General features: G+C 48.2%; 1 protein-coding gene across 4 annotated transcripts in view; it reads left to right on the top strand.

Moving 5' to 3' along the window:
- LOC109878070 (protein quaking-A-like) overlaps nucleotides 1–12,029 on the top strand; it is a 121,542-nt gene that overhangs the window by 60,454 nt on the left and 49,059 nt on the right. For all 4 annotated transcript variants that reach the window (XM_031829197.1, XM_031829195.1, XM_031829194.1 and 1 more), the window contains exons 3-4: nucleotides 523–639; nucleotides 8,061–8,204. In XM_031829197.1, coding sequence (XP_031685057.1) covers nucleotides 523–639; nucleotides 8,061–8,204 — 261 coding nt within the window. The remainder of the gene's footprint in view (nucleotides 1–522; nucleotides 640–8,060; nucleotides 8,205–12,029) is intronic.

Below are 12,029 nucleotides of genomic sequence, written 5' to 3'. Positions count from 1 at the left end.
GGGAAAGCCTTTAGAAGTGACTGTTTTGGCATCGCCAACTGGCTACACGAAGTGGTCGACAAAGGCATTCCCATGCCGTAACTTCAGAAGGTTGCAAGAAATACCAATGACTGTTGCGTTCTTTACGTAAGGCTAAGGAACTGAAGAAAGAAAACCAGTTCCCAAATGCTCAGTGTGACCAACCGCCAACAGGCTTGTAAAAAACAGACTTGTAGTAGTGAGAGCATTTTCATACCAGTCCCCCGTGGGAATCGAACCCACAACCCAGGCGTTGCGAGCACCATGCTCTACCAACTGAGCCAATGACTAAATCTATCCACGGGTGTTCCTTTCAGGCCCTGATCATGTGATTAAGATAAGTAGGCTATCACAGGACAATAATTCATACTGTGCAAGTAGTTGTATATTTCATTTTCATTGTGTCCTGATTATCTACACTGCAGTCTGACTGTGAAATACTCTTTTTAAAATGTTTTTATCCTGAATGATATTTGATTCCCCATCTCCCTGTCTTCTCTGTAGTATAACTTCGTGGGCAGAATCCTGGGGCCTCGTGGACTCACCGCCAAGCAGCTGGAAGCGGAGACTGGATGTAAAATCATGGTGCGAGGCAAGAGCTCCATGAGGGACAGAAAGAAGGTGATTGGTTTATTTTCTCTCTCTGTCTTACCCCCCTGCTGCGTTTTCACTCAATTTTTCACAACAAAAAAACGCCTCTGATTTTAAGACCCACTTCTAATTGCCTCGTATTAAAAAGCCTATTTAGATTTCTTACTCCGCGTGGAGAAGTAAACATTTGACTATAGCCCCACCAGCTATCAGTGTAATATACAAACATAACCTACATAAAACGTAAGAAAGCCATGACTCTGTTCTGGAAAGCTAAGTGGGAAGTGACCTCTGAAGTGACAGTGGTAGGCCTGTGGAAAGGGCTCATTCCTGGGCCGCGGTGATGTGTTGATTTCTGAAAGGCCACCGATGTCACAGTGGTGGCAGTCAAAGATGGCCGCCTGCATCTTCTCAGAATCCCAGGATGTACGTCGGCCACCCAACTAGAGGAAGGGTCAAACAGAACATTGGACTGATCATTGGTAGCATATAGTGGTTACTTGTATTATGTAGTTCTGATCTATCCACTGTGGAATCTGTTACTTTTCCTCTTTATAGATATTTCAGAGATGACATTTTTGAAGCAAATGCCAGCCATTTCTACAACGCCTTTCAAAACATATGCAACAACACATTATTTTAAAGCCAGACATGCTCATTTACTTTTGAGTCATTTAGCAGAAGCTCTTCACAGAAAGACTTACAGGAGAAATTAGGGTTAGGTGCCTTGCTCCAGGGCAGATAAACCGATTCTTCCACCTAGTCATATTAGGGATTCAAACCAGCGACCTTTTGGTTACTGGCCCAACGTTCTTAACTGCTAGGCTACCTGCGGTTCGGTTCCTCTCCCCCCTCAGTGTAGTTAATTTGTCAGGCAGCAGATATCCATTCCGGTGTATTTGCACAAGTAAGGTGGGAGAAATGTACGTTATCCCCTCCATGAGGGACCCCGCCTGGACAGAGGATGCAGCAGAAAGCATCAACGGCAGAATGTCCAAGGATTCCCACCGGAGCCTCGATCTGCTTTCTAGCTCCAGGGGTGGGTTCTCTTTCTATACCGCCACTGTCATTCTTGGCTTCATTTTTTGTATTTCTCTTCATCTCCTTTGGAGTTGGTTCATTATCACAGCATTGCTTAGTTTTCTTTTTTGCTTGTTCCATCTTTTAGAATTAGATTAAGTGGGCGTTAGGTTTCATACACCTCATTTAGAAGCATGGCTCGCCCCGAAGACTACTCCTCTCGGCTCATTTATTTTATCTCTGATTACTTTTATAATCTTAAGGCTTGATGACCCAGGGTATCTTATTTTCCTTCATTTGTCTCTCCATGGCCCTGAGACCTGTCCAACGCTCGCTGCAATTATAGGCCTATAAACGGACCAGCAGTTTTAACTGCTTCTAATAAATACGAGTCTGAAAAATACGATGCTTTTAAGAGCATGTCATATAAAAAGGGGAATAACAAAAGATAAAAAATATAGATTGTGCCACCTCTTAAGTTTCAGAGGCAAAATGTACGGGCTCAACCAGGACTGAGAATGGGGTAGGTATGGGAGGCGGTGGGGGCATTACTGCAGATAAGAATGGGTTCTCAATCAACTTACCTGGTAAAATAAGTGTAAAATGGACAAATATGAATAAATGAAACATCCACCTCTCATCGTCACCCCCCCAGCACTGAAGCCAACAGTAACACTCAGGAGAGAGTTCCTACCACATAACCAGGAACCTCTGTCTCTCTTCCTCACCTCGGTCAGTCAGTCTGTCTGTAGTTTCCCTCCCTGAACCTCCTTGTGTTCTCCCAGACTTCCCTGGAAGAGAGGAGTAGCAGGGGGGGGATAATGCAGTCTTTTTATTCAGGAGCCACTGTTTTTCAGCTCTCAATAATTCAGTTTGCAGCTCCCTCCAGGGGCTTGCCCAGCCCGCCGGTGGCTGGAGCAGTGGAGTAAGGGAGGGGGGGGCCCCATGTGATAAATGGACTCCACAGTATGAAGAACGTAGACAGACGGGGGGGGGGATTTGACGTGAGACAAATGGAGGTAGAGTCGTGGCTGCAGGTGACGCCGCTGGGCTGTTGGTGGCAGGTGGTCTCTGTGGCTTATTCATGGACCTCTGGTTCTGGTGGATGCCTGTGTCACAGGTCTGTGTGTAACCTTGAATGAGAGGTGTCTTATGGAATACATAGACTCTGGCTATACACATAGGGCAGCATCTATTTCAAACAACTACTAAGTAAAATATCACAAAAATACAGTCAAGTCAATTTGAAGTGTGACCCAACTAGACAAAAGAATTCTGAGGCTGAACATGTTGACCTCGGGTGGCGTTCGAAAGAAGACCGATTTAGGTAATTGCTCACTTGATTGCGTTGCCTTTTTTAAAAAGGTACAGGCTAAGCTTAACGTCCGTTCTCAATAACAAGGCACCTCTTATTGTGTGAACAGTCAAGTCATCTTAAGTCACCTCTGTTCCCTCCACGTCACCATCGTTGATGTGGCAGTGCAGATGGAATAGGAACAGACAGGGGGGACAAACACAGGATAATAACCTGTCCCTGGGATGATGCTTTGTCCTCTGATCAAATGAGGCCTAAATCAGGGAGGGACTCCTCAGGAAATACACGCTGGAGACCATGTGTTCACACGACTACGATCACAGCACAACTCCTAAAGAACTGCTCCTTTCAAGGTGGCTATAAAAACTGCAGCTCTTTCTGTGTAAATAATAAAATAAAATAAATGGATTTCAGGGCTTAGTTTGTAGTTTCTTCTAACCAGGTCTTCACTGCAATGGCCTTTCTGTGTGGAGGCAAGTCTCTGCTGAATCTGCAAGGGAAGTGTTCCATCCAAGGGGAACCGTCAGTGGCAAAGACCCAGAACTTCAACATCTTGCACCAGCTCTGACTCTGGTTCAGCTCTCTAGATTTAATGCTCGAGACATTAACTGTATTTGGCAATTGATAGGTTGAAGTCTGATTGCACATTTGACACAAGCTTTTACATTTGAGTCATTTAGCGGACACTGTTGTCCAGAGCCACTTAGTACATCCATCTCAAGATAGCTAGGTGTCATAGTCCAATTCATTTGTCCTCAAAGTAGATATCAGCAAAGCCGGGAACTAGTAAGGGGGGGGGGGGACACTTCAGTGAGAGTGTTTAGTTCACCAAAGGGTGAGGATGAGGTTGATTTGGGATGATTTAAGATGCTCTTTGAAAAGGGTTTCATATGTTTTCGGAAGACGGCCAAGGGACTCTGGGGTCTTCGCTTCAGGGGGAAGCTGGGGGCCACCAGTATGTGGTGTAGTCACAGACCCTCTCCATGTCACCTGGTAGGAACAGCCTGCCAGATGTGATGCAAACCAATAGTGTGCAGAGCCTGAGATGCCCAGCCCTGAAAGGGTGGAGAGGAGGATCTGATGGTTGACGGAGTATTGGCTTTTTGAGAAGGGGAGCAACTCGGGCCATTTTGAGATCAGAGGTGAGACAGCCAGTGGTCAGGGATGAGTTGACGAGGGAAGAATGGGAGAAGGTCTCCAGAGAGGGTCTGGAAAAGAGGGAAGTGGGTTGAGCGGGCAGGTTTGTTGGGTGGCCGGACCTCAGGAGTCGCAGGATTTCTTCTGGATAGAGGGGAGAAAGAGGTCAAGGGTAGTTCCGTGTGAGTGGGATCAGTTGACTCCATAGGCTGAGTGGATGTCATCAACCTTTTCAGTGGTTGACAAAATCGTCCACGTAGATGGCGGAGGTGGTGGAGGATTAAGGAAGGAAGAGAATGTGGAAGAGCGTTTCCTAGGGTGAGAGGCAGAAGGTTGTCATTTAGAGTGATAAAGTGGCTTCAGCAGCCGATACAAAGAAAGAGAAGGAAGTGAGGAAGTGAAAGGATGATAGGTCCTCCGGAAGTTTAGTTTTCCTACATTTTCGCTCAGCTGCCCGCAGTCCTGTTCTCTAAGCTTGCACTGAGGCACTCAGCCACAGAGCAAGAGGGGATTGCCAAGCCGTCCTGCGGGAAAGGGGATGCAGAAAGGGAGGAGAATGGGGTCGAAGAGGCAGAAATCAGTAGACCGGAGGATTTATCAGAAGGTAAAGATGATTGGCTAGAAGAGAAGAGAGTAGTGGGAGAGAGAGAGTGAGAGTGAGCGAAGATTGCGACTGTGCATTGCCATCTGGGTAGGGTGCTAGGGTTGGAGGAAATGGGAGACCGAAAAATAAACAGTAGGGATCAGAGACCTGGAGGGGCATTGCAGTAGTAGGAGAGCAGCCTCTAGTGAAAGTGGGAAATGCTTGGATTGTCTTTCAGCGTTTTCAGAGGTGATATGTCTTGATTTAACCAATGCTTTCTCATGCTTTATGAAGCTTGAATAAAATCTTTTAAACTAGCATAAAAGTCTACAGATAGTTCCTCTCGTGCTCTTCTTAGAATAGATGGAGGTGGAATCCAGAGACCCTTGGACATGGCAAGAGCATGTGGGACTGTTGGTATATAATGTAATATCCCTTAGAATTTTAGTTCATTCTGACAGGTATTTAAGAGACCTCTGTAAACTTTGCCTGTCCTACCCCCTGTTGCCCCCCTGTTGCCCCCACGTCCCTTTTAGCCTGGTGGCATTTGACTGAAGTGCATCACCCGTGGCTAAGAGGCGCTATTCAGGAACCCTTGGGGACCGGGCGAGCTAGAGGGACAGCTGGCTACAGCAGTCGCTTAGTTGTGAAATGTGCATTCCGACCTCGTGTTGCTATAAATAGTATTATTTTGATTCGCCCAGGTTCATCCTAGCATCAGCTGATCACACCAGCTACTCCTGTCGAGGGCTATGCAACTTTAGTCTTCCAATAAAACAAACCAGAATTAAACTGGACGTGTGGTGTCTTCCGTGTTAAGAGCATAACCTTGGTCTAGGATGTATTGAGCTCAAGCTTAGACGGGAGGTTCAGTGCGCCACACAAGCAAGTCATTGCCTTTATAGATGTTCTCATAACGTTCATATTTTGGCAAACTCCATTTCTTGGCAGCATGTCTCTCAGCTGGTTTCAGATGTCAGTAAACACAATTTGGTCTCTCTTCAAAGGCCTTCGTAGCCCCCTCCTTCCCAGAATGCCCTGCGGTTGCACCAGGCCCCTGCGTCCCACCACTCCTCCACCCGTTTGTCATGTTGTCACTTTCTCACTCCTAGGACACGGTGACCTTGTTCACTGCCAGCCACGGTGGGTAAGTGGTGCTCCGCCCCACTCCTAGCCTTACCCCTTCTTGAGGCAGGACTGTGAAGCCTCATCCCCCACGGTGCTGGAGATGTCTCTCTGTTTTAGTGTTCGTTCACTCCCCATCTCCTCTCTCTCGTTTCTCTTGTTTCTGTCTCACTCCCCATCTCCTCTCTCTCGTTTCTCTTGTTTCTGTCTCACTCCCCATCTCCTCTCTCTCGTTTCTCTTGTTTCTGTCTCACTCCCCATCTCCTCTCTCTCGTTTCTCTTGTTTCTGTCTCACTCCCCATCTCCTCTCTCTCGTTTCTCTTGTTTCTGTCTCACTCCCCATCTCCTCTCTCTCGTTTCTCTTGTTTCTGTCTCACTCCCCATCTCCTCTCTCTCGTTTCTCTTGTTTCTGTCTCACTCCCCATCTCCTCTCTCTCGTTTCTCTTGTTTCTGTCTCTCTCCCCATCTCTCTCGTTTCTCTTGTTTCTGTCTCACTCCCCATCTCTCTCGTTTCTCTTGTTTCTGTCTCACTCCCCATCTCTCTCGTTTCTCTTGTTTCTGTCTCACTCCCATCTCCTCTCTCTCGTTTCTCTTGTTTCTGTCTCACTCCCCATCTCCTCTCTCTCGTTTCTCTTGTTTCTGTCTCACTCCCCATCTCCTCTCTCTCGTTTCTCTTGTTTCTGTCTCACTCCCCATCTCCTCTCTCTCGTTTCTCTTGTTTCTGTCTCACTCCCCATCTCCTCTCTCTCGTTTCTCTTGTTTCTGTCTCTCTCCCCATCTCCTCTCTCGTTTCTCTTGTTTCTGTCTCACTCCCCATCTCCTCTCTCTCGTTTCTCTTGTTTCTGTCTCACTCCCCATCTCCTCTCTCTCGTTTCTCTTGTTTCTGTCTCACTCCCCATCTCCTCTCTCTCGTTTCTCTTGTTTCTGTCTCACTCCCCATCTCCTCTCTCTCGTTTCTCTTGTTTCTGTCTCACTCCCCATCTCCTCTCTCTCGTTTCTCTTGTTTCTGTCTCTCTCCCCATCTTCTCTCTCGTTTCTCTTGTTTCTGTCTCACTCCCCATCTCCTCTCTCTCGTTTCTCTTGTTTCTGTCTCACTCCCCATCTCCTCTCTCTCGTTTCTCTTGTTTCTGTCTCTCTCCCCATCTCCTCTCTCGTTTCTCTTGTCTCTCTCTCGTCTCTCTGGTCTCTCCGCCGTAGTCACACACACCTAAAATTGACCGTTAGCCCCTGTTCATCCCTCCACAAACGGTTGACTCACCATTTACCATGCCTCAACAATAGGCCAAATCATGGTGTCTTCTGCCAGTTAAAGGTATGTCCTGTTCCCACTGTGGAAAAGGTAAACACAAGAGAGGAATATTGAACTTCATTTTCCCTCTCTGTGTTGGTGTGAGACGGGCGGAGTGTGGCAAAGACTAGTATCATGGCAACAGCCGGCTCTCGGCAGAGGAGGCGGGTTACCGGCGGCATGCCACTCCACTCTGGCTTGGTATATTAGTAAACGCTCATAGTCACAAAGACTTAGAGGAAATGGTGAGTTGAGACCTCACACCCACACAGCTGCTATGCCGCTGTGACCCAAAGCTTTTTACAGCTCTTTGTGCAGCGCTGTCAGCAAACGTCTCGAAAGAGGCCAGGTAAATCGAGAGAGCAAGTCAGAATTGAGTGAGTTTATTTATTTTATTTAAGTTCGGTATGAGGAGTTTTTCAAAAACCTGGGTGTGAAGACTTTCATAGGAATGTACCTCTTCCATCCATTTCCCCACTCGCTGTCTCGTCAGTCTAACGCTGGGCCCCATTGTGTTCAGATTGAAATGGCCCTCTTAAGCTTCCACGCGACTTGCTCGTCAGTTTGTGAATAAAGCCTGTCCTTCCTTTTCGAGGAGCACCACTCACAATTTAACACCTCGAAGTGCTTCGCCTCCCCCTTTTCAGAGTGAGGTAAATGGCTCTCTCAGGGGCCCATTGTTACCTGGGCACAATTGTCCTGTCACACACCCACCCACCATGTCAATGTGTCGACAGCACTGTAGGTCTCCTCTGAAAAGGTTAGTCAGATTGAAAAGCCTGCAGGCCTCTGATATACATACATATTCTCCTCAGATGTTTAGTTGCTATAGAGATAGCTGTCAACCTTTGATGTGGTGCTCTAATAAAGGCAGTATGTCCTTTCAAAGTTGAAGCTACATTTCTAAAGGGTCTTGGCCTGTCACCGTTGCACCCCCATAAACTCTAATATCTCTCTCTTCTCTCGCTTCTCTTCTTTCACAGGAGGAGCAGAACAGAGGCAAGCCCAACTGGGAACATCTGAACGAGGACCTGCACGTCCTGATCACGGTGGAGGACACACAGAAGCGCGCTGAGATCAAGATGAAAAGAGCCTTAGAGGAGGTCAAGAAGCTCCTGGTGCCCGCGGTGAGTAATACTGCCATGAGGGATAGTCAGTTTGGTGCCCGCGGTGAGTAATACTGCCATGAGGGATAGTCAGTTTGGTGCACGCGGTGAGTAATACTGCCATGAGGGATAGTCAGTTTGGTGCCCGCGGTGAGTAATACTGCCATGAGGGATAGTCAGTTTGGTGCACGCGGTGAGTAATACTGCCATGAGGGATAGTCAGTTTGGTGCCCGCGGTGAGTAATACTGCCATGAGGGATAGTCAGTTCTCCACAAGCAGAAAGGGGGAATGATGATACAATTTCTCTTCTGTATTAGGGGTGTGCCGAGTAGTCGGACAAAACCAGTACCCTAACGGATATGTCCGTTAACCGGTACCCTAACGGATATGTCCGTTAACCGGTACCCTGAGGGATATGTCCGTTAACCGGTAACCTAACGGATATGTCCATTAACCGGTAACCTAACGGATATGTCCGTTAACCGGTACCCTGAGGGATATGTCCGTTAACCGGTACCCTGAGGGATATGTCCGTTAACCGGTACCCTGAGGGATATGTCCGTTAACCGGTACCCTGAGGGATATGTCCGTTAACCGGTACCCTGAGGGATATGTCCGTTAACCGGTAGCCTAACGGATATGTCCGTTAACCGGTACCCTGAGGGATATGTCCGTTAACCGGTACCCTGAGGGATATGTCCGTTAACCGGTACCCTGAGGGATATGTCCGTTAACCGGTACGATAAGAGTATTTTCTGTTAAAATATATTTTTGCGTGCAGCTTTTCTGTGTATTTTGCCAACATCTATCTAGGCATATTAAAACACTTTTGTGTTTTCCGATCATGAGAATCATCCGATCTATCAACTGTCAATTTACAGATAATATATTAAATATGAGTATGGCCAGGTCTGTTAGTGGGGTAGCTTTAAACATGAACACAAGTAGGCTATCACGATAAGGCCACATTTCAGTTTGTTCTGTTCTCCTGGATAAAGGACTGGAACAGGGTGTGTCACTTTTAAAAACAGACAGCAGTATGCACCCTGTGAGAGTTCTCTCTCCATATTTCACTTCCTCACATGATGCCGGAGAAGGACATCAGGAGCCCGGGTGCCCGCGGCGAACAGACCGGCCAGACAGCTGTACCTCCGGATCCCCTGTCAGGAAGCGAGTTGGAGTGGGTATCTGACCCGCGGAAACAGGGCCAAGGCTCTGCAGGCCAAGCAGCCCCCTTTTCAGGGGACATCACGGGTCCATCACGTCACCACACAGGGCCCCCCGGCAATGTTTGGTTACACTCTCTCCCAGAGGCCTGGCGTCACTTGAATCTCTTCAATCCAATGGCTACAGAGAGAATAGCCTCAGATCAACTCTTTTCTCCTTTGTTTTGAGATGAATCCTCAACCCTCCAACTCTTCCGCTTCGTTGCCGTTTCTGAGCGAGGGACGATTTCAACCTCTCTCACGGAGTACGACACCAGAGGCTGAAGCAGCGATGGCGGCGAGTGACTGTGCTGACTGTGTGGGTGACGCAGCGTGAGTCACTGTCAGCCAGGGTGGGGGGAGATGAATAAACATGCATGTACACCCAGCTCATCCCTCACTTCCCCTCTGAAGTCGTCAGCTGCAAAGAGCCACGCTTATAGTCAAGCTGAGTGTCCCCAGAAATAGAATTTCCCATAAATATATCTTACATTATGCTCTCATGTGTAAGCTCGCCTTGATGTCAAGTGAGGAGAGTAGTACTGACAGTAGCAGGTTTTCCCTCTACCTTTTACCACAGGAAAGTTTAGTTAATGATCCATTCTAGTAATTCCAAAGTCATTCCCCATTATACAACCCTCACGGGCTTGGTGGCAGTTCGTATCAGCACAGCGACAAGCTCCTTTCATTTCTACGTAGGGCTAAAAATACTGTTGAGAAGGTGCCGTGAAGCTGCTGTGCCTAGTTTGTTGGCTGAGTTGCAGTATTTCAGTATTTCCGTTATTACTTGTAATAGTCCTGTCTGGCTTCCCAGAACGGCGTCTCATTGGGGTTTATCTCCCCATGAAGTCCCCCAGGGGCTCTTCTCTCTCTAGTGTTGTCATTGTCACCGTGGGTGGGTGGGCAGCCCGGGCTGGCAGTAATGCCCTTTATCATGCTAAACTAAATTGGATTAAAGCTGTGGCCATGTCTACCCGGCAACGCACTTTTTAATGAAGGGCATCTTCTCTGCATTTGGCAGCGTGAAATTGTCTTTATTTAAGCGCTCGGGGAAACAAATGGGGTCACCGGTTTCTTCAACTTCCTCTTTCAAGGAAATTCTTTACGGTCCCCATCAGGCTGGGCTGGGGTTGTTGTCTTGGGAGAAGGATGAGACGCTGACTAAAGTTGTCTATTTGGCCATGAGGCAATAGCTATTTCAGTCTTGTCTTGTAACAAAAACTGACACCCTTGTGCTGAAATAAGTAAGCCTGATTTCTGACGGCATTTAGAAATTGAAATGGGAGCCTCTGCTAGTTGATTTATGTGTTGGCTGATATTGAAACAGGCGTTGTGGGTGTGTGACTCTTATGTCCCACCCCTTCTCTAGATCGCCCCCCACCCCATGAGCCAGAGAGCTTGACTGACTGGAAGGAGAGGGTGCTGATGGGAAGTGGCAAAGGTTCAGCTATTTCTGCCTCACGGCAGCTCCCGATCCCGTGAACTTTTCAACTCCCGACAAAGTCAGAGTAGAGGGAGAGATGAGAGGCGAGAAATGACGGGAGGGGGGAGTTTGACTGAGCTGCTCTTTCAAGTGTGGCTTTATACCGCTGATCCAGCCCCTCTTCACACCCCCTCCTCTCTTCCCTCAGCCCCACTGCCACCCGCCTCAGCATGCTGCTGGTGTGTGCCACAGAGCCTTGCTCTCCTGTCATGTCTACTGGGTAATAAGGCCCTGAACACTGCCTCCAGCATAGCCCTGCTGCACTCTGGCTAACCCTGCAGAGCACCTGCACTAACCCCCAGTGGCACCCCTAGTCTATGTGATTGGAACCAGGTAGCCTATGTGATTGTGATTGGAACCAGGTAGCCTATGCGATTGGAACCAGGTAGCCTATGCGATTGGAACCAGGTAGCCTATGCGATTGGAACCAGGTAGCCTATGCGATTGGAACCAGGTAGCCTATGCGATTGGAACCAGGTAGCCTATGCGATTGGAACCAGGTAGCCTATGCGATTGGAACCAGGTAGCCTATGCGATTGGAACCAGGTAGCCTATGCGATTGGAACCAGGTAGCCTATGCGATTGGAACCAGGTAGCCTATGCGATTGGAACCAGGTAGCCTATGCGATTGGAACCAGGTAGCCTATGCGATTGGAACCAGGTAGCCTATGCGATTGGAACCAGGTAGCCTATGCGATTGGAACCAGGTAGCCTATGCGATTGGAACCAGGTAGCCTATGCGATTGGAACCAGGTAGCCTATGCGATTGGAACCAGGTAGCCTATGCGATTGGAACCAGGTAGCCTATGCGATTGGAACCAGGTAGCCTATGCGATTGGAACCAGGTAGCCTATGCGATTGGAACCAGGTAGCCTATGCGATTGGAACCAGGTAGCCTATGCGATTGGAACCAGGTAGCCTATGCGATTGGAACCAGGTAGCCTATGCGATTGGAACCAGGTAGCCTATGCGATTGGAACCAGGTAGCCTATGCGATTGGAACCAGGTAGCCTATGCGATTGGAACCAGGTAGCCTATGCGATTGGAACCAGGTAGCCTATGCGATTGGAACCAGGTAGCCTATGCGATTGGAACCAGGTAGCCTATGCGATTGGAACCAGGTAGCCTATGCGATTGGAACCAGGTAGCCTATGCGA

This window comes from Oncorhynchus kisutch, linkage group LG7 (genome assembly GCF_002021735.2).
Source record: "Oncorhynchus kisutch isolate 150728-3 linkage group LG7, Okis_V2, whole genome shotgun sequence".
In the NCBI taxonomy this organism is placed as follows: Eukaryota; Metazoa; Chordata; class Actinopteri; order Salmoniformes; family Salmonidae; genus Oncorhynchus; species Oncorhynchus kisutch.
The sequence above is the reverse complement of the archived record's forward strand: the minus strand, read 5'-3'. Positions and strand labels throughout refer to the sequence as shown.